Raw genomic sequence first — 22,577 nt, 5'->3', positions numbered from 1 at the left:
ACAAATAAGACTTAGCAGGAGGTGCGCAGCTCCTGTGACTTTTTCCTGCTTCACACAGAAAATCAGGTGACTAAAATACAATGATGGGTATCAATAAGCAGAGCAGCCAGTTCAGGTTGAAGATTTACATAGCTAATTGCATTTAATTACAAATAGACATATTTTTATATCAACAGGTACATACAGTAATCCAGTGACGGAAAGAACATCCTATTACATATCTTCTTTTTCTTTCTACTGTACATTTTATCCACATGCATTCTAAAGGAATATCACAAGATCGTAACCATCTCTGATAGAAAAAAAAACAAAAACAGTGTGACGTTTCCTTGAATGCTTCTGTGCTATGTTATTATACAGCCTCCTTTGTCTCCCTTGTAAGGATTCTTGTCATCTGGAACTCCTTTAATCAGAGGATCATTTGGCGCCAGTCCTTCAACGAAAGCCATTGTGTCTGCACAGTTTGCGCTCACCTGTTCAGACGCAAGAATAAAACATTTCTTAGGCACAAAATATACCAAAGAAATAATGTAACATATGTCTCCTTATATAGCTTCAGTGTTGTTTTGATTAAAAAAGGCCCTTGTAGATAAAACTTAAAGTAAGATCAAAAAAGAAAGAGAGGAAGAAGATCAATGTTTGACTTACTGCTGTCCTGGGTGTGTTAACTTCCTTCTTCAACTGATCCAGCTCCATTTTCAAGATTTCTTTATCTGACATATCCCGAGCCATCCTGGCTGTAAAAAGAGATTGAAATACTTTTAATGGATGTTAAATATCACAACCACATTGAAAACATTTGATATTCCAGTCAAAATGTAACAGTGTAAAAACATTCCTAAGTTTATAATATTCATTTTACTCTGAAAACACATAAACATCATCAATCAAAAGACAAAAAAGTCATATTAAATACAGTATAGACAAATGTTTAATTGTCAGTCATTACCTGTTGAATGGCGGGATCCCCAACAATTAGAGAAATGTGTCGGCTCCTAAGAGCTCACCAATTGTACTCCTTCCTCTCGTCTGGTTGCTTCTCTGCACTGACTGATCTGCACTGCCCCACTGCTCCTCATCCCAGCTGATCCCCACTGCTGGCTTGGCTAAGGTCGCTACAGGATTGAAGCTGATGTCACCAATCCCCCATGATGAGATTAAACAATCAGGAGCCTTAAAGGCTGAACGGGAAGGATGGAAACAGACAGAGAGATAATAGAACAGGTAGATTTCAGGAATCATATTAACCGTTATTGTCAAATGAGTACTACTTATCAGCACTACATGTTTCAGGATTTGTTTTTATCTACGTGCTGCCTCAATAATATATCGTCGCCGTATATAAAAAAACCAAAAAAAAACAAAACAAAACAAAAAAAAAAAACAATCTAAGTCAAGGTGACTGAAATCTACCATACGTGAAAAAGAAAGAATGTCTGCAATGATTTCCAAACTTTTTAAAGTAAGTTTTATCAAGTTTTTATAGAGCATGAAACAGTTTGTCACGATTCACTGAAATCTTATTTTTGTCTCAACACTCTCTTTGCATTTTTATTTAATTCAATAACAAGTGTAAACATAAAGAACAAAATTAACAATTAAAAATCAAGGCCTTACAGTAGTGTTTCGGGGATGCATTAGTTATATTTTCAATCAAGAATTGATTTATTATGTCCATAAGCAGCTTTTAGTTGCATTTTTTCTTTTTCTCTTTAACTTTTTAATTTATTCATTAGTGTTAAAGACCGGTCTTTATACTTTTTTTTTCAGAATCTGGATCAAAACAATGTTGTGTAAAAAGGTTTGTTAAATATCAGCTGGTGATGAGTCTCATTTAAAAAAATTGTCATAAAATTTGAGTCACTCAAACTACAAGACATCTTCCACAAAACTGGACTTTTATGATGTGTTTATAATGCTCTCTGTCCAACACCTCCATCTGATATCTGATGTGGGACATGGCATGTTACTGATCCTTAACTCGACCTTCAGCAGGACTCTCACTAAGCCATTTTCAGGATCTGGGTTACGACTCAAGATTAACCTCACACACGTCACTGTGGATAAAGAGCTGAGCGGAGATAGTGCTTATAACTATCAAGGCTCTGTTGGCCATTTTGACACTAGCTATCTTCAATGAAAAGAAATGATCTTATTGTCACTTACAAGGTTAGGACCTATTGTATAGTTTCTGATCTTTTGACCATTAATGCATGGGCATAAAAGTCATCATTGATCATGCAAAATATCAACATCTACACATTGTTGTGTAGGTTAAACAGATAATGTGAACAAGTCTCCACGAGGTTTGACAAATAAATGAACTGGCAGCATGTGCATTTATTGAACATGCAGTGGGTACATATTTAGAGTTAAATTAATGCAGAAAAGGTTGAAACAAGTTGGAGACATTTTTAGAGAAGGATGTACTTTTTAGGGACTTGGGAACTTTTGACTGTAACCCAAGGTTAAATTGTTTGTCTACTTAAGCAAAATGAACAAAAAACACAACACAGGACTGAGAGAAAATTAATTAATAACATATTTAAAGATATTTATATTACTTTGGTAAATAATACCAATAACATACTAAAACTGGACAGTGAAGATTTTTCGGTAAAGTGGCAAGTAATTAGGTCAGTAATGAGGCCAAATTGCCCTGGCATATTCTCTGACCTGTGATTTCAGATTATGTCCTGTAGGTGGCGCAAGTGGTTCCATTTTTAATCTAGACCAAGACTGGCTTGCTAGACATACGTCATCTATTCTGGTCCTGTGATATGTATTCTGACAAAATGTGTGTACATTTATTTCCCCCCAAAAAATAAGAAAGCTGTTAAAACCACTGATTTATGTCTGCTATTCAACATTTATTGAAAAGCATATACTCCTTTGTACTCCATACTCTCTGGTCCCCTATCATTAACCCTGTTCATGTTCTGTACTGCATTCATATCTCGTAATGTCTTGCTGTCAATAAAGTTTTGTTTAAAAAAGAATAAATAAATAAAGACTTGCTTTCTCAACGAATGGGAGAACGCCTTGCCTTCAAACAGGAAGTTTTTCTAAATAAAAGTTGCCTACCATTCGTTTGAATGAAATGTTGCGTTTAAAGAAAGCCGAATGCTTTTAATTTGATATGGGATGGTATCTTTACCCGGAAGTCAAAACATCCAATTTCGCAGGCGGATAGATGAGTGGCAGCTATGGCAGGTCCAAGTAGGAAACAGATGTTGAGGTTTCTGTCCCAACTAGGGGCGTTTATACTGACACGGTTTGGATTTTGGAACTGCTTCAGTATGTTAATGCTGTTTGCGGAAAGAGCAGACTCAAAAAGGTAAAAAAAAAACCAAAAAGAAAAAAGGGTTAAATATCGCACTTTAAACCATGTAGCTAGCATTAGCTTATAAGCTAATGTTAGCAAAGTTTTTTCTTGGTCATTTGTAATAGATCGAAACTGCTTAACAATCTGAATATGTTACTCAATTTCTGCATAAAGGCAACAGTAATTAATATGACAGGATAAAATTTAGCTCAAACTACTGTGTTCCTTGTTAATCTGACCACCAGGCATCTTGCAAACTGGGTTGTATTCCAGTTAACTACCAGATAAAAGCTAAAACGGGGTTGTATTCCAGTTAACAACCAGATTAAAGCTAAAACTGGGTTGTATTCCAGTTAACGATCAGATTAAAGCTAAAACAGGGTTGTATTCCAGTTATTTGCCATGTGTGCGTTGAGATGTAAAGCTAAATTTAGCTTAGCATGTAATGTTGAGTGACAGAGCATAGGTTGTAATTTTACTCGATGCACTGGGTGTGTGTTGAATCCAGTTTGTGGTGGGCTGCTCAAACTTGCACAGCCACACCCTTTCTAAATTTTCCTGTAATTACAGTAACACCGATGGAGGGGGGAATGGTCAACATGGTTTGCCATACCTTTGCCTACGTGTAAAACAAGAATATTAAGGTTGATCCTACCCAGAATATAGAAGTTATTTTTATATATATATATATATATATATATATATATATATATATATATATATATATATATATGTATGAGTTATATATGAGTTCATGCAGTTAAATGATTACAGCTGTTAATCCCTTTGTCTATCAGCCATTTTAATCTTGCACGTGCATCAACAATAATACTACTTTAAACAAGGAGGTGGATCAGATGGATGGTCCAAAGAATACAATACTAAAATGTGAAAAGGATACATTAGACACAGCCAAAAGCTTTAAAAAAAAGGAACATTTTAAGGTGGGATTTGAAGGTAACTAGAGATTAAGGTGCTTCTTCCAGTAAGAACCGATCTTTAATGGTTGTCGCTATGAAGCTGCATAATCAGGCCTTACCAAATATATATTTTTGATGCAGAGGATTCTTCTGAGGACTTGGGTCTTTAAATTTTGAGGATTGCTCTATTTATTGTCAGTGTTTTTAAAAAATAAAACACTAATTCCTTCGTCCATATCTATGATCCTGCAGACAGAAACAAGAGACAAGTCAGTGTTGAAGCAGGACCAATTTAAATGTAACCAAGTTTGTTTTCACTTTATTGGATAGCATAGTATAACTTGCCAATATTAATGACTGTTGGTTACATATTGCAAGGCAATAAGGCTTTGCACATCATCACATAGATCACAGTAAAACAGACAATATATGACAAACATCAGAATAGTAACTGTACATATTATTTGGTAACTAAATTCACTCATAATATTTGATTGCACTCTTTTTTTTTTTAAATCTGTCTCCAGAAAACCAGACATCCACATACCATACCTGTATGTTGACATGGGGGCAGCTGTCCTCTGTGCTAGCTTCATGTCATTTGGAGTGAAGAGGAGGTGGTTTGCAATGGCTGCTGCCATACAACTGGCCATCAGCACCTATGCATCCTACACTGGAGAACAAGTGTATTATGGAGACTGGCTTAAGGTGAGCAATACTTCTATCTATGCCGAATGAAGAGCCATTTTAATGCTGAGGCTAACGTAAGTTAAACCAAAACCATAACTGAATCCTACATCAGTCACAAGTCAGTGACATTCGGATATTTTGTGGTTTTGTATAAAATCTTATTTATATAATTCCAAGATGGCATGTTTAATACAGGCAAGCTTGAGCTCCACGATTGGAAAACAATGATCTTGCGATTTTTTTCAACCCAGTGATATATATTGCAACATGAAAAAAATAAAAGGATTTTTTTATTTAAAAAAAATAAAGAAAAAAAAAGAAAAAAATTAATTAATTTAAGAAAAAAGAAAAGAAAAAGAAATAAATAAAAAGAAAAAATAAATTAAAAAAAGAAAAATAAACAAAAAAAACCCATGAAAAATAAATAAAGGGATTTTCAACAGGTGTCTTGAACGGCACTTTGTTATGCTGCACTCCTGCCACTTTATTGAAACTTAACCTGCACTGTATTTGAATCGTTATGTTATTTCTTGCCTTTATTGTGCTAGTCCTGGATAAATGTTTCCTCTGTAATGTGCAAATGTGAATTGTGTTTTGCCATAAAGGTTTGTTTACTGCCATTGGCAATAAAGAAATCTGTATGTCAGGTACCATTGAAATTGAGAACATGTTGAACTCATTTGCCTCCCACAGTGCAGGAACTGCGATGTGATCATTGCACATACATAGATTACAATGATGATGCTCAAACAACATATTGTGCAGCTATAAAGCATGCTGATACTTGGAACTATTCCTTTTTAAAATCATGCACAAAAAATAGAGGAGTATATCTGCTTGAAATGGGGTAAAGTATTTGCCAACCTTTTAGCCTTGTCTTTTTTGCATTCAATGTTCTTTTTTTTTTGTTGTCTTTTTTAAATTTTTTTTTATTTGGAGCGTTAATTGTTTAAACTATGATCTCCATAATTCTTCATTAAATTGCAATGTCATCCAGTTCCAACTGCTTCTATAAGAGCTTTATCAACATTGGGGTTTATTTTGATGTCCTTGAAATACTTTACCAGACACAAACTTCAGCTCAGCTTTATTTGTAGAGTGCCAATTCACAACAGTCCTCTCAAGGCACTTTACAGACATCATAAATTAAAGTTAGTTCACTGTGATCCACTTCAAACAAATCCACATTTGTCTAGTTTATTAGAACTGTTCATGCAAATTCCTAAAATATTTGCTTATCTAAGAAAGAGATTAAATATTTGTTTAGAAAGAGTTTAAATTGTTCTAACATAAGACGTGTCAGATCTTGGAACAGCTATTAAAAAAAAAAATTTTAAAAATTGGCCTAGATTTGTTGTTGAGATATTAATTAAACCCACATCTGGGTTGTGCATGAAGGTGGAAATGGGATTTGGGTCACTACTACATGTCTGAAAGTTGCTTTTTAAAAAAAAAAAATTTTAATCACTTGTGCCAAGAACTTGCCCCAAATTATTAAAAGTTAACCACTTTTCCTTTGCAGGTACGAATGTATTCCAGGGCACTAGCCATCATCGGAGGCTTTCTGGTTCTGGCCAGTGGAGCAGGGGAGGTATACAGGCAGAAACCTCGCAGCAGATCCCTGCAGTCTACTGGGCAGGTTTTTCTAGGAGTTTATCTCATCTGCGTGGTAAGACTCACATCCTTTTTGCGGATGAGTTTTCTTTGATATAACGCGAAGAATCTAAATAATTATGTGAAAATAAACAATATCTCACAACTTCTCTTTGGTGTCAGTTAAACATTGCAGTACCTCCCTCTTTCCACTAGGTGTACTCCCTGCAGCACAGTAAAGAGGACAGACAAGCCTATCTAAATCACATCGTTGGAGGAGAGCTCACCCTGATGCTGCTGGAAGTGCTGTTTGGTGTTCTGGCCCTGGCCTTCCTCTCCGGCTGTTACATCCGCATGGCTGCTCAGATCCTGGCCACCGTCCTTCCTCTGGTGATCCTCCTCATCGATGGCAACATCAGCTACTGGCATCACACTCGTAAGGTGGAGTTCTGGAACCAGATGAAGCTGATCGGCCATAACGTGGGCATCTTTGGCGCCGTGTTGATCCTGGCTACTGATGGTTGAGCCCTCACGTTGTTGCACACAAACATTTCCAGACTGCGGTGTCTGTGCAGGATGAGATTGGTGTGGCCCTTTTTGTCACAGCTTGAATTTGTTGCTATCCATCAGGGACACCTCAGGATTCAAACACTTTGGGTTAACGCGGTTTGTCATGAGATATGCTTGTTGTTTTTCCAACCGGTCGGTAACTTTAGCAAGAAAAAGCACACAAGCCTTTTGTTTTTGTTTGTTTTTCTGTTATAATTTATTTGCATTCATGTTTACATGGTTATGTTCTAAAGCGTTAACTGAGAATTGATAATATAAAGACAGAGAACTTTTACTCCACATATAAGTCTTAAACGGCTTGATCTGTTTTGAAAGGACGTTTTATTATATTACAGATTAAGGGAAACTTGGGTTGCACTGCTTAATACATGCTTTTAAACAGTTAAGTTTCTTTTAACTGGTACATATTTTATGTTTACTTTGTTTTTTTACATGATGACCACAGGTTTTATGTCTCCTAGGAATTTTGAGTTCATTTCACTGAATCACTGCATATCTAATGAAGCGAACAGGGATGAGTGGGATAAAACTCTTGAATGTCACTGATCCTCATTTCAGAGGCAGTAATGTTTTATATAAAACAGAATATTCACGAAGCCTCATGTTTGACTGCACATTATTATCATCATCATCCTGTGTATAAAGACAACATCTTACGTCAGTGGCAGAATCCAAAGTGTAAGCTTCACAGGGTTCCCAGGATTTTCGACTGGCCAAAAGTGTTGGTTCAATGTCTGGTTTCCCCCCTATGACAGGGGGTCCTCGAGGGCTGCAGGTGTTCTGATGTATTTCTGATTCAACACACCTGATTAAAATTCACAAAATCATTGCACAGTCTTTCATAGGCTGTTAGATCCATTTAATCTAAAAGCCTTAGGTGTGGTGGAGCAGGGATACATCGTAAACCTGCAGGAATGTGGCGCTCAAGGACTGCAGCTGGATACCCCTCCCCTACAACAACCTCTGATGTATTGCTCCTTTTTAAGTGTTTGATAAAAAAAAATTATACTATGTATGAAATAAAAAGTGCTGAACAAACACACAGAGTGCTTCATGTCTCCAGAACAGTGCAGCATCAGTACAATCCATGCGATGTTATACTCATTTTACTGTTGACATGTTAAAATTGCTGCACAGGAATTTTAGGTTTTGCATTAATCTCAGGCCTGAGTTAGCATAAAACTAGTTTGTTTTTGTGTTTTTTGGATGTTGCTTTGATGCTATATAATATAGATTAATCCAATATAACTACTAATTTATTCACCAGTTTGGACCAGTTGTCACATTTACACTGTAAATGACAACTGGAAATATTTTCGATCCAAACTTAAAATTACAACACAGTACTTCATGTGATCCTGATACTTCTTTTTACTCATACCTCTGTGTATATCAGTCAGTTCATGCTCAAGACCTTTTATCAAAGAACATCTCAACATGAATGCTGAAAACAACTGACACACATCCAGAATTGAGGACACCTGAACATGAATCAACCCTGAAGATTATTAAGAGACATTAAAATGACTGGGCAGTTTCTTATGAAGCTGTTAAACATCATGTCTGACAGATTTTAGACATTGACTTCCTGTAAAGTAACATCAAGCTTGAATAAAATGATTATAGGACTTTTAAGCAGATTTTACTGTAACAGCTTCCAGCTATTATTTGTAATAGAGAAAAAAAAAATAGTTACATGAACATTGCTTCAAATAAAGTCCAGAGTGTTTCAGGTCAGCAGGTGATTCAAACGTTTCATTCTTAGTTTTAAGGTAAAAGTAGATTAATTACTTACTGGAGCAAAAGCTGTCTACAAAGCCACAGGATGTGCCTGGAGGAGGCAGACATGTGCCTGGTTATTGTAATACTAGATTTGTATATCTAGATATACATATGTGGACATGCTGATGAGTTCATGTCAGTTTTAGAGGCTGACCACACTTCGGTGCCACTTTTTTTTTTTTTTTTTTAGGTTAACTTGTCATTTTTCTTGAGATTCTGCATCACTTGCAGCTTGTTTACTCTTGCGGTTGCGTTCTGCTTTGACCAGGGCGCCGATCACAGCGAGCATCACGGTGATGCTGATGACGAGCACCGACACCGTCTCAGCCATGCACAGCTGGCTGTCCATCGAGGCCAAGGAGCCCCCGGCCTGCTGAGGAGGAGCGTGGCAGATGATGTCCTTGTAGTCCTCCACATGCAAATGTCGGACATACTGGATCTTGCCAAAGACACGCTGCAGGTCACAGTCGCAGGTCCAGGGGTTGAAGGACATTTGAAGGTGGGTGCTGGTGGTCTGGAGTTTCACAAAGGTCTTGAACTTGATGTGCTCAAGCTGGTTCCCCTGAAGACTCAGCAGCTTCAAACTACGCAAAGGAGCCAGAGCATCAGGCTGAATGATGGAGATGTTGTTGTGGTTGAGCAGCAGCACCTCCAGGCTCTGCTGTCTACTCAGTAGGCCATCTTTCAGCACATTCAGCCTGTTTCCCTGCAGATTGAGGAAGCGCAGGCGAGACAGGCTCTTGAAAGCTCGGACATCCATGGTTAGGATCCGGTTGTAACTGAGATCCAGTTTCCTCATGTTGTCGGCGCCTCCCAGTGAGAAGGAGTCCAGGTGCTGCAGCAGGTTGTGATCAAGCCGGAGCTCCTGGAGGGAGGTCAGGCTCTGGGTGAAGTCCTGAGGGAGCCAGCGCAGCCTGTTGAAACTCAGGTCAAACCTCTCCAGAAACTGCAGCGATAAGAGAGACTGAAACACAGATATGGGTTAGAAATTTAATCAAACTGATCAGCTGATTTAATTTTTCTTAAAAGTACATTTCCTTTCAATATCTCTAAATGTTAAATAGTATAAAAACAGACCCTGACTTTCTTTATATGCAAAAACACAAGTTAAAAAAGACCTACATGATTATTTTAAGTACATTTATTTTACAGTAATCCTCCCACTGAGACATGTCTAGTAAAAATTCCTTGCTTGAGAGGTATTTTTTGCTAGAAATGCAGAATAAGCACCATAAACAGCCAGTTTTCATACCTGTGGATGGACAGCATGGATGCTGTTGTTGGACAAGAAGAGGATCTTGAGTGACCAGAGTCCCATGAATGATCTGTTGCGCACTTCTCTCACCTTATTCCCACTAAGGTCCAGCATCCAGGTGCCATGGGGGACGCTGGGAGGGACCTGATCCAGGCCGCGAGCTCTGCAGTCCACCAAGTCGGAGTCATCATAGCACAAACAAGGGGTCGGACACAGCCTGAAGCCGAGCACGGTGTTCAGAAGCAGCAGCAGCAGCAGAGGCATCACACAGCAGGACATTGTACAGCTACTGGCAGACATCCTTCCTGGGTCAAAGCATGCTCATTCCTGCTGAAAGGCATTGTTAAACCTACGTCTACCTTCCAGGCGATGCAGCTGAATATGTTGCAGCTGCACGAAAACGTGTCATTTCAGCAAACTCTGAAAGCACACATCAAATATTCCCGATTAGAGAGGGATTATGGTCTTAAACTGATGATCACATAACACAACCATATCTGGGAAGCAAACGTGGTCTGGGTGTTTTGGACTCTTTCCTAATATAAGGATTTACATCTGCTTTAATGTATGGATGCATCAAGGTTTTCATTATAGCAGTTGTTTAATCCTGTATTACATTACATCCTATGGATTTTCCATAAATCCATTTTTAAGGAGATTAAATTGTGGCCATACCAATACATTACTTTTTACTGCTAAACCTTGTTTTTTTTTGCACAGATACACAGGCAAAAACTGCATCACTGATAACTATTAAGAAAAAAATGCTGCTGATAAAGTTCACTTAGTATGCATGTCATTTTGATCCTGTTGATGCTGCGAACCAACCATCAGACCAGCTGACTTTAAATTTAGCTGCTTCTGGAAAAAATGCATATAAAAATCCTATCATTGCTTTTTTTCTTCTTCTAAATTTAAACCATTTCAGCTTTCTGTAAAGCACTCAGTTCAAAAGATTACGGTTCTTCAGGAGATTGAACACAAATTAAATGAAGTAGCATTAGCAAAAGCAGAGGCTTATAAAATTTAAATAATTTGAGGGCCATGTCGTGAGTGAGTTGCCTGAAATGACATGGATTTTAAAGCGGTTAACACACAAAAAACAGTAATAAAAATAACCAGGGCATTGCCCAAAAATCTGATAAAAAAAAAAAAAATGGACAGAAGCCTGATCTGCCGTCCCCCAGGGCAGGATGAACAGCAGTGGTCACGCTGGATTACAAGCAGACAAACCACAAGCTCCCCAGCGACACAAACGCAGTTGTTTTGCCCATAAAAATATCTCACAGCTGCTAAACATTCATGTAGGCGATGACCTTCAAAACAGAGTAAAACAGACTTCAACATCCCAATCTGTTATAAGGTTCCCAAACGTGACAAGAAGTTGTTGAAAATTACAGTCAGAATTTTTGTTACTTTTATTTTAGAAAATGTCCTTTAAAGTGTGGCGTTTCAAGTCACATTTTGTTTAAAATACAGAAAATACAGACAGTAGAACATGGATACAGCAAAAAAAGGAAACAATGACAGAAAATAAAGCTAACAAGCCTTTCTGACTGCTCTAGTTTTCTCTTTCTGAAATGGAACTGAAGGCAAATGAAGGAGGGTGGAAAAAGAAAAGGCTTCGGGGTCAGGAGGGGAGGAGTGAGAGGAGGAGGGTGGAGAGGGGGGGTAGAATGAGACGAGTTAGTTAAGGAAACTATGGATGCTTTATGGTTCATGTTTAAATTATTCTTTATAAAGTCTAATTTAAGATTTAATCTTTCCTCTTTCTTTTTTGTCTTTTTCATTTAATGGTATTTTGATCTTCAGGATCCAGGGCCCTCAGCGCTCCTCCTTGTGGTCTCAGACCGAAGACAAGGAATGCCGACTTTGTCTGGCAGTGGGAACAGAACCACCTGCGTCACGTTCCCTGGCTGACCCACACTGCCAACTCAAGAAGATAAAGTGGAGTCCTTCTGTGTTTGCTGTGCTTGTGAACGCTGCATGGACTTCTGACTTTCCACGTCTCTAAAATGTTTCTCAACCTGCAGGAAGAAAAGAAATGAGTTAATGAGGAAAAACATTTACACCTAGATATCCAACATGTATACACAGTCATTTGTTCTGTTTGCATAATTTGGATGTGCAACAGAAAACTGGAGTGAGACCACTGAAGGGAAAAGAATATTCTGAACGAGAAGTGGTTTGTGAATGACATTTAGCTAAAAGAGGAAAGCAAACATCTGTAAAAAGGCAAACGACACAATCTGCTAACTTCTGCTGCTGTTGCGAGCAGTGTTGTAAAAAATATTGACTGTTAAGATCAATTCCACACATAAATATGAACAAAAAGCCGTATGAAATTAGTGTCCTTGATCATGTCATATAGTTCCACATCCCATAAAGCACTGATCAGAGACCACAATGTGATCTGAAAAAAAGTCAGATTTCTGTTTCCATACAAAAGTCACATAAAAAAAAACAAAAAACTTCAGTATGACAATGTTTCTTATACCGTCCATTGATGTGAACAAGCCACAGAGAAGCCAACTATTATTTTTGTTTGAGCTGAAAGTCACATGATTCTAACCAGCTGACGAGGCCTGTCACAGGAACACATTTTGCCATGCGAATTATTGTCTCAAATGATTGCGATAGATGCTAATATAGCATGTTTTTTGTCATCATTTTGAGACCCTTTTCAACTAAAATAACAATAATGCCATAATAATGCAAGTACACCCTTTCAAAATCAACATATTTTATCTCTAAAGAACATTCAGCTCAATGTGCAGACTAGTTTATGCTCACCCAGTCCCCCAGATCAAGGTTTCTCCTGGGGTTTTGGCACTGTGGTTATCTGGAACATATGGTCTCTGAACACCATGTAACACAGTTACATAGAGTATGGTCAACCTCATAAGTGGACATGTTTGGACTTGACCAGAGGTGGAATGGTAAAATGTCATTTTTCATGTCATTGTAAAGTTGTAACATGAATGTTCATCCAGGCAGTTCATACTGGGTGTGAAATGTTTGCAACATTTTTCAAATTGTTGCCTTTTTTTTTAACAACATTAAAGGGCTGCATTGCTTCACCAACCACGCTGTCTGAGTGGCCACCATGTCGCACTGTCCTGGTTGTATTCAATCTGCCTGTTAAACACCCCCGTGATCGTTGACTGTCAGAAAGATGGAGTTAGCCTGGTTGTTCAGGTTTTTTTTTCCCAGCTGGGAAAACTGCAGTTGAAGATTGTGTTTTAATTGCAGATGGAGGCTTGTTGTGTTGCTGTGTTTAGTTAAAAGTGTCTTAAAACAAATGCAGCACACTCTCACTTTGGGTGAAAAGAGTGAGCAGTAGAAAAAGGCAAACTTATCCCGCACATTTTTTCTTATCCTGTGATTAATTGACTTATTGCTTATTGTGACAGGCCTACAGCTGACAAGGACAACCTGTACACAGCCACATCTTCAGGTGTCACATACCAACTAAAATAAGAGTAATATGGTATCTGAACCTCTCGCAAACATAGCTTCCACATCATGCACGTCAGTGTCTCAAACTGCAATTATAAAACCATGAAAAGCATTTTTTTTTTTTGTTTGTTTTAACAGAGTTAAACCCCCCCCCCCCATCAGTCAAATTCATATCTTCACATTTCTACCATCATGACACCCTGCACACTCAGCTTTCTATCTTTTCTTTGTTAGTGGCGGTGATTACACAACACAGGTTGACCTTAGGTGGACCTATACTGAGAACACCATGTCAAATTCTCTGTAGTAATTTGGCCACAGGAACAAGACGATCTGATGAAATGAAGTGCAGATGGGATACAGCCAGCTAATAAACAGGAGCAGATGCCAAGATCCAGTTTAATCTTCTCATGGCACGTGTTTTTTTTATTTTCCTGCTGCATAAAACTCACATGTCAGAATTAGAGAAGCTGCAGCCAAAACAAGGATGCCCCTCTGGCACCTTTGCATTAACTGCTCTGGTTCTGGATGCATATACAGAGTTAAGCATCTGCGCTCTGCCGGGTGCAGAAAAATGAGAATATAAAGACTCGTCATCACACAGCCCAGAAAACAGGTTTAATCAGGGAAACATCTGTCTCTTTGTTACGCCATCACCGAGTTTTCCTCTCAATGGCAGCAATGTCCTGCCGTCTGGAAGCAAAACAGGAGATGAGGGGTTTATATTCAAACTACCAAATCCCACACAGACACACTTTAAAGGACGACTTTGCAAAACAACAATTTAACACATAACAAGCTGACTCATAAGTCTTTCCCTAAGGAGACAAACCCATTATTTTTCATTTTTATAAGTCTGAAGCTAAAATAAAAGTATACAGGATAGTTTTATAAATATGCGATGATAGCTTACAACATAAATTCATAAAATCAATTAATGATGCAAAAACTGACAACATAGGTTAATAATGAAATATCTCTCATTATATATACACACACACACACACACACACACACACACACACATATATATATATATATATATATATATATAAAAATATATTTATATTTTTATATATATATATATATATATGAATATAAATATATTTATATTTTTATATATATATACACATATAAATATAAATATATTTATATTTTTATATATATATATAAATAAATATATACACACACACACACACATATATATATATATATATATATATATATATATATATATATATATATATATATATATATATATATATATATATATATATATATATATATATATATATATATATATATATATATATATATATATATATATATATATATATATATATAAATAAAACGCTTCACTGGTCGGGTAGATGTTTGGCCAGGGCAAAAGGTTTTTGATCGCAGGGCACGAGTAGACGTGTATATGCCACAAGATTATTGCAAAAGGAATAAAGATGGATGAATCTGAACTTAAGTGATCTGAATGGAAGTCAATCACGGCGAAGCAGTGTGTCAAACCAACTCTCAGGCCAACCCATCTCAGTAGCTTTGTTTAAACTTATCTCCTTCTATATTATTATTTGTTAATTTTACACACACACACACACACACACACACACACACACACACACACACACACACACACACACACACACACACACACACACACACACACACACACACACACACACACACACACACACACACACACACACACACACACACAGGATTTTTTGCTTCACAATTTAAAAATTAAAAAAAAAAAAAATTATTAAATAAAACAATCCAACATATCTTTTTGTTTTCAAATAAAAAATAATCGACTAAAATTTTTATAGTTTTTATTGATATTTTTACTTGTCTTCTTGGGCATTATAGCAGCAGAGTGATGGTCTGGCTACTTTGTTGTTTTTTCCTCATTGAAATAAAGGAAGGACGACTAGCAAAAAAAAAAATTTCTTTTTAGTCTACAAAAATCAGCAATATTGTGGAATCATGAGAATCACAATTTAAATCAAATCGGCACTCAAATAAAATCAGAATCAAATCAGGACAAAAGCACATCGTCGAGTTCTAAAATCTACTGAGAAAAAAATCAAGTGAAGCAAATAAGTTGGGAGCGTTCCACCATTCTGGGAGGATTAACAGGAGACCTCCACCCTCTGGACGTTGGTGTGTTCAGGGCGTTTGAAGTGAAGTTGCAAGTCATGGGACGATGGATGAGAGACAGCAAACATCTTTATGAAGACTTTAATGAATTGTGGATGCCTTAACTAATGCATCTCCTTTGACTGTCCCGAGTGTTCGCAAAAGCCAGTATCAATGCTGGACATCCACCCAGCAACAAGACTGACAATGACGAGAGAGAACTCGGCATGCCTGATGGCGAAATTGACCAGCTGTTCAATTCCAATACAGAAGATGAGGACTTCATTGGATTTGCAACAACAGATTTATCAAAAAATATTGTGTGTATTTTTCTAATACATACAGTAGTTAAATAAAGCTCAACCAAACTCACCGTTTTGCTTTTGTTACTTTGTTTTAGCATGCGCCCAATCATGCGCCACACCTTTTGTCTGGCTTCAGCACAGAACTAGACTCCGTAATGGAGGCTCCATCTTATAATCTACTGCACTTTGTGGCCCGAAAAATACGGTGTATGTACAGTACCAGTCAAAAGTTTGGACACACTTCCCTAATACAATGGGAAAAGGTGTCCAAACTTTCTTATATATACACACACATACACACACATCATGGTCTTGACCAATTAAAGAAAATGTAATTTTATTGTCATTCAAGTTTTATGGTGTGTACACAGATGAATATATTTGCTGGTTAAGATACCCGACTCCATTTTCTCAAACATGATGATGCTTCAGTGTTTTTTCACCGCCAGGGTGACTGGTATCATTCCAAGAAAGCATTAAGTTCAGGCAAGTTTTTAAGTTTCCCTGCACCACATTGTCTGGCAGTTTACAACTCCACAGAAAAGGAATACGATCTGATTCCGATCTATCAGTTTTGAAATTAATTTAAGAATTTCTGAACTACTTTGTGGGCTCAAATTTAGGTTTCATTTTCACTTTTAGTTCAGTTTGTTTAAGAGTTGCTGTTTGCAGCCCTGTGGCGACACCAAGTGGTTTCTTCAGGGCACACGCCTACAAAATTCTGATGCTCTGTGCGCTAGTTCTTGTGAGCTACTGTCCTGTACGTTATAAACATTTTCCAATCACAACACACCGCACTCCAACAAAAAAAATCTACACAAGCCTGTTTATTCATGGTGCAGTATGGAAACATAAAAAAAAAAAAAAAAAAAACCTGCATGGCAGTAGCTCATAAGGACCAGAGTTGGAGATCCCTCTGGATTAGAGGGAGGTGGATTTGCATAAAATAATGAGAACAAATCTAAAAAAGCTTTAAGTTCAAGCCATGCTAAAATACTCTGGCTGCTGCTGCAGGATGGTAGTAGGAGCAAAGACAACCAACAGTAGTTCATTAACACTAGCTAGTATTGTAGCTTTCCATGTGGACCTGGCAGTTTTGGAGTCATTTAGTTCTCACTTGACGTTCCTCCTGAAGGGTTAAGGGGACTACACTACTACTGGAATACTGTATCCACCAGAAACAACCCAAGTCCACCAAATTTCACCCAAATCTCATTTGATGACATTTTAAAATCAATCCAGCAAAGAAAGAAACTATAAATGCCAACATGTGCAAGTCTGGAACAAACTGTGTGGAGGAACAGCATACTTACTATTTTGCGTACATGACTTAAAGCGCTTCCCTCTTTGCCTTTGCAGTTCTCAACCTGGTAAGGCGGCGAGATTACGACATCGTCCATCACAATAATGTTCTTCTCCTGCCATTTACAGTCTTTGATGCTGCAAATAGAAGCAAACATTACAATTTAATGCTTGATCTTGCAGATAAACTACATAAACAACCCAAATCCAGGAGTAAAACCATTCAGATATTTAACATGGGGATGTACCTGCCTTAAAAGTCAAATTTAAACAGATGTTCTCAAGCAATGACAGAAAAAAAAATTAATTCACATTTGAGATTTTTTTGTAAATATTTTGACATTAGAAACAGTTTTGATAATCATAAAATATCAGACTGATGAGAGAAGCTGTGAGAAGCCAGGAAGATGCCAGCTACTCTGAAAAGCAGCAGAGAACATTACACCTTTAATCCAAAAACAAGTTGCAGTGATCAAAGTAGTTCTGTGCCGTTTTCCATGTAAAATTTATATTCAGATTTACGGTAAAACAACGGCACTCAGACCAAAACTGAATGAGTGTTCATTCAGATTGACAAGTTGAATTAACGCAGACACATCCGCCGGCATGATTCTGCTGAACTTTTGATTTGGATGTGAAAAATAAATTCACTCATTAAAATTCTAATTTTGATTTATTGATGCTACATTGTTAGCCAACTGCAATACATTTCCATGAATTGCTCTCCCAAAAACTAATGTGAGAAAACAGAATGGTTGTCAGACCAAGTACAGGTGTGCTCAAATCCTGACTATATTTTTAAGGCTCTAAATCAGCCAGAGTGAAACTGAAACAAGACAAAATAAACAAAAAACACATTTTTCCCCTTTAAGGTAAGGGGAGAATATTTCAACTGTGAAGTTTAGGAGACGTCCTTAGACATATAAATAGTTGTGCACCCTTTTAAACGTAATACACTGGGTTATTTCAGATCCGTTCCCTTTCTGAAAGTTAACATTTTATGTTGGAATCACATATATATGTGACCAAGCTGTCACTGTGTGATGGTGTGAAGTTCTTACGTTTTGTGAATAGTCTGGAATAGCTGTTGGCCCTCCACAGAAACCCCAGCACTGATTGCATAGGCTTGGGACAGCTTGTCCTCCTTTTCTGTCCGTGCTCGATTGGCAAGCTGGAAAGATTTGCACAAAACAATTCTTAACATCAAACGCTTCCATTGGCAGCGTTACAACCGTTTTAACCACATGTTGTGTTTTGATTTAGGACTCAAACTAAATCCAGTAAAAACTGTGCTCAGTTTATGAAGGTAAAAAGTTTAAAATACTGTAAATGTCCAAATCTCACACTTCAGTTGTCTGCATTACCATTTCAAGCCCAACCATGCCAACCCCTATAGCTGCTCATTATCTTAATTAAAGCGTGAGTAGCCATTTTATCCTTAGATACACCAGCATGATGATGATGATAATAACTTATGTAGGAGCATTCAGGCAATCCTAGTTTGCTAATAAAAATAAAGAAAAGAAACATACGGCAACACTATCAACTGGATCGTTGATAGTCGTAAACTTTCACCTGAAAACTTTACTCAAACTGGACTGAATCTAGAATTAAGTTCAAAGTTAATCTTTTGCTGAGTGGGGTGAGACCAGCACCCCGCTTTGCTGAATATTTAAGAAATGGTAACTGGCTATACGCCAATCCCTTCTGAAGACCGGTTGCCATGACAGCCGAATAGAAGACAGTTTATCCCTAAAACAAACACTATTTTCAACTAGATGCTGCCTTTTCTTTCAGGTTCAACAAATTTAAAAATGGTTCAGTACAGAAATGTGTTTTAAAATTAATACTAATACCAAATACCACTAGGTATACATCAAACAGCACAACTTTAAATGTTGATCAGAAATTGTCTTGAGGTGAAGTTTATGCTTGATGCTTCTTCCTTGTTTTTTTCCGTTAATAATACCAAATAACCAAAGAAATACAACATTACACGGGCTTCATTTCTATGAAAAAAATAGAGCGTAAGATGGTTGGATCCCGCAGGAACAAACGTTCACCTTTGGGTTTCTATGAACTTATCAGTCACTTCCATCTCACTGAACATGGCCCCAAGCAACACCCCCCCAAAAGTTTTGGACTTACCTTGCTAACATTCAGTGATGCTAGTGGAGGTGGAGTCTCGGTGCGGTCATTTATTATGTCCACATCAGAAACATAGGCTAAGTTGATCAGGATGACGTCGTTGAGGTTTGGCTTACCACTGGAGGAAGCACATTCTTTGAGGGAACTCAAGTCAAGGCAGACAGCTTTATGACAATTCCTTACAGAACAAATATATCTCTGTCATCAAACCCCTGCAGAACTCCGACACCCTCTGACAGAGAAGCTTATGATACAGAGCTGTGGCTGCCCAACACTGACAGTGAAAGGCAGTGCCAGTTCCAGCATGTTGCAACTAAGGGTATGCTGCCACCTACAGTAACCACAAATGAATGAAGGGAAACTTCAAAATGCAACTGTAAAGCAAGCACTTGTTTTCTCCGTTTGGGATCTAAATTATCAAAGGGAGGAAAAAGTCCAGTGCCATTTTGGCAGTTTTGTCTACTAACTCAAAATTAGAGGTTAACAACAAAAGTCAAATGTAAACTTAATGGAAACAGTGAAATAAAAACATAAAGCTCTTGTTTTCCCAAACACAGACAATTCACTGCCTCAACCCACAACTATATTTTCCACTTTCAGTCAATACCAGGAATGGCTTGTTAGAAAAAAAGCAAAATTGCCATACACAACAGGATCTCACTGCCAATCCAGTTTCACAGTTTCCAGCTCCACTATAGCTGCGTTAATGTTACTCTGGCAGAAATCAGTTGTGACAATGTTAACAGGCCTTGTAAAAAAGACACCTTAAAGTTAAAAATGGCACACTGAAGGTTCACTCATCTGAATACCAACTTACCAGCCACCAAGACAACCCAAGATTAGGAGAAAACAACTGGCTAAAAGTCTAAATAGTCATTAATTCAGATGAGAATTTAATTTGTATAGTTATTTAACTCATGATTATTACATTAATTTGCTTTCTATTCCACCTATAAAAGCTAGACTCCTGTGGAATTTGAATGTAGTCACAAATTTTGACACCTGTTCAACAAGTTCTGAGACCTAGTATCTTTGGACGTTAGTCATAAATTGAGATAGGTGAAAGAGCAGATACCTTTTTAGTTTTATTTTAAATTCAATCCAAAATGTTACACATTTCATCCATCCAATATCAAAGTTTGGGATCCTGTGTACATAACGTACCATTATTGTTGGAAACATCCACCAAAAACAATGTAATATTTGGTGTAAAACCCAAATCAGTTATTGGATTTAGAGTCAAATCTACAGTACTATTAGTTAAACCTCATCCTGGTCAATTCAAATATTTAATATCAATCTCAAATAATGTAAAGCTTAACTCCAATTTAAGTTTCGATTTTAGTCATGGAGAGAACATATGAATGAACACATCATGTCTCCGTGAATGGGTGTAGGCATTTTCACCGGCAAGCTAAGGTTACATGTAATTAGCTCACGATGCTGACCCAAAGGGATCCTAATAAAATGCTAATAAATCATAACATGAAGCACTCTAAAATTAAAGTGTCACTAAGTTTGAGCGAAGCAAGACAAAACCAAGCTGATAAGCTTGAGAAACCATTAAAAGGGCAGCGGCGGCAGCAGCAGTATGGGTTTGACCGAAAGTTAGCATGTTAGCCGAGCTAGCAGCATTTTGCCTAAAGCGTGGAGTTGTAGTCGCGACTCATTCAGAAATAACTTCTATTAATATACACCAGCGTTTCCGGGTAAGTGCACCATAGGGTACCCGAGGTAAAACTGTGAACATGAGTCTCAGTAAGAGCGCTTAATGTCAAGTTAGCCTGCTAACTAGCAACGCTGAGAGCATACAGCCATGATGCCTTACGAGGATTCGTTGCCAGATAGTGATCCATGTTGAGGGCTAGCAATACAATGAGTGAATTCAAAACACATGCACGTCCTGCTGAAGCGAATATATACTCAGGCGACACCAAAATAGTATTCAATGGATAATAGATGGATTTGTGACTTCTCACTAAACAAAATATTTAAAAAAGGACAAAGATGTTTAACTGAACTAGCACCAATTACGCCTGCGCGGATCACTATTTGACATCTTTTCGGTAACCCTACAGGCCCTTGCACCCAGGCAGGCCAGCAAGCCATCCGCAGCGCCAAACAAAGAAAGGATACTCAAAGTTAACATCTTGGACTGGTAATCAAACGCAACCACTTCTCCTTGCAGACGCTGACCCAAGCAGGTGAGACAAGAGACATGGCTCCCGACGCTGAAATACTCCCCCGGTCCAGGAGCCGCCATCTTCTCCGCCAGGAAACCGGAGCGCCTGCTTTACGTAAAGCGACGTGATGTCGTGAGGGCACGCAATCTGGGCGTGACGTTGTACGCAGTATTTTTTTTCTTCCCCCCCCCCCCAGTTTTTACTATAGACCGTATATGAAAGATGTCATGTAATGAACATCTCTTTATATACAGTCTGTGGTTTTTAGTGTATGTTTCTTAAGATCTAATTGAAAGTCAGACCAGAAATTAGATACATGCCACATCGAAAGAATAAGTGTTCTATGGTTTCAGATTCATTTTGGCAAAAGTTGCATTTATCATTTAAACAAGATATGTATCTGTAGATGAGACTATTAAATAATATCTATGCCAATTTTGAAGAAAAATTCTTTGACCTCATTGTGCAGAATAAATTTGGAAGAAAGAGTAAATATAGTGTTCCATGTTTTATCATCTAGTGTCTGTTCCAGCTGTTTGTATCTAGAAGGTGCAATGGTTAAAGTAATGAGGAGTTTTCTTATGAAAGCATTGTTAAATTTCTTATCAGAGACGGAAACTCCGTTCAATTTAACACTGTAGTTAGTAGGGGTGGGAAAATTGAATCAAAAAATAAAAAAATCAGGATTTTTTTGTTTCACAATTTTAAAATCTTTTTTTTTTTTTTTTTCTCAATGAAATGAAATTAATCTACTATAAAATTTTTGTCATTTTTATTGGTTTTATTGATCTTTTTACTTGTCTTCTTGGGTATTAGAGCAGCAGAATGATGGTCTGGCTACTGTGTTGTTTTCTCCTAACTGAAATCAAGAATAATTACTAGCAAAAAAATAAAAGT

General features: G+C 37.5%; 4 protein-coding genes across 4 annotated transcripts; 1 reads left to right on the top strand and 3 right to left on the bottom strand.

Moving 5' to 3' along the window:
• Positions 1–344: 344 nt before the first annotated feature.
• Positions 345–732, bottom strand: gngt2b (guanine nucleotide binding protein (G protein), gamma transducing activity polypeptide 2b; the record flags this gene model as incomplete). The annotated part of the gene is made up of 2 exons (XM_079261127.1): positions 345–473; positions 649–732. 2 exons carry the CDS (start codon positions 730–732, stop codon positions 345–347), a joined length of 213 nt encoding a protein of 70 aa, XP_079117253.1.
• A 2,466-nt stretch (positions 733–3,198) lies between these two features.
• tmem101 (transmembrane protein 101) lies at positions 3,199–8,070 on the top strand. Its single transcript, XM_079260291.1, has 4 exons — positions 3,199–3,337; positions 4,773–4,953; positions 6,458–6,604; positions 6,745–8,070. The coding sequence occupies exons 1-4, from the start codon at positions 3,207–3,209 to the stop codon at positions 7,051–7,053; spliced, it is 768 nt and encodes a 255-aa protein (XP_079116417.1). The 5' UTR covers positions 3,199–3,206; the 3' UTR covers positions 7,054–8,070.
• Positions 8,071–9,079: 1,009 nt separating this feature from the next.
• LOC306771860 (uncharacterized protein) lies at positions 9,080–10,414 on the bottom strand (the record flags this gene model as incomplete). Its single annotated transcript, XM_079261182.1, has 2 exons — positions 9,080–9,844; positions 10,133–10,414. 2 exons carry the CDS (start codon positions 10,412–10,414, stop codon positions 9,080–9,082), a joined length of 1,047 nt encoding a protein of 348 aa, XP_079117308.1.
• Positions 10,415–11,538: 1,124 nt separating this feature from the next.
• Positions 11,539–21,793, bottom strand: lsm12b (LSM12 homolog b). The gene is made up of 5 exons (XM_079260278.1): positions 21,634–21,793; positions 19,498–19,631; positions 18,411–18,520; positions 17,361–17,487; positions 11,539–12,162 (listed from the first exon to the last, which is right to left on the bottom strand). The coding sequence occupies exons 1-5, from the start codon at positions 21,758–21,760 to the stop codon at positions 12,070–12,072; spliced, it is 591 nt and encodes a 196-aa protein (XP_079116404.1). The 5' UTR covers positions 21,761–21,793; the 3' UTR covers positions 11,539–12,069.
• Positions 21,794–22,577: the final 784 nt, after the last annotated feature.

Source organism: Telmatherina bonti, assembly GCF_933228915.1.
Source record: "Telmatherina bonti genome assembly, chromosome: 21".
In the NCBI taxonomy this organism is placed as follows: domain Eukaryota; kingdom Metazoa; phylum Chordata; class Actinopteri; order Atheriniformes; family Telmatherinidae; genus Telmatherina; species Telmatherina bonti.
The sequence above is the reverse complement of the archived record's forward strand: the minus strand, read 5'-3'. Positions and strand labels throughout refer to the sequence as shown.

Excerpts from the sequence above, each read along its gene's own strand:
- tmem101 (XM_079260291.1), top strand. The coding sequence starts at position 3,207 with ATGGCAGGTCCAAGTAGGAAACAGATGTTGAGGTTTCTGTCCCAACTA. Across the intron at positions 3,338-4,772 it reads GAAAGAGCAGACTCAAAAAG|AAAACCAGACATCCACATAC; the intron begins GTAAAAAAAAAA and ends ATCTGTCTCCAG. Across the intron at positions 4,954-6,457 it reads ATTATGGAGACTGGCTTAAG|GTACGAATGTATTCCAGGGC; the intron begins GTGAGCAATACT and ends TTTCCTTTGCAG.
- lsm12b (XM_079260278.1), bottom strand. The coding sequence starts at position 21,760 with ATGGCGGCTCCTGGACCGGGGGAGTATTTCAGCGTCGGGAGCCATGTC. Across the intron at positions 19,632-21,633 it reads GTCCAAGATGTTAACTTTGA|AATGTGCTTCCTCCAGTGGT; the intron begins GTATCCTTTCTT and ends GTTCCCTCAAAG. Across the intron at positions 17,488-18,410 it reads TTCCAGACTATTCACAAAAC|CATCAAAGACTGTAAATGGC; the intron begins GTAAGAACTTCA and ends TTCTATTTGCAG.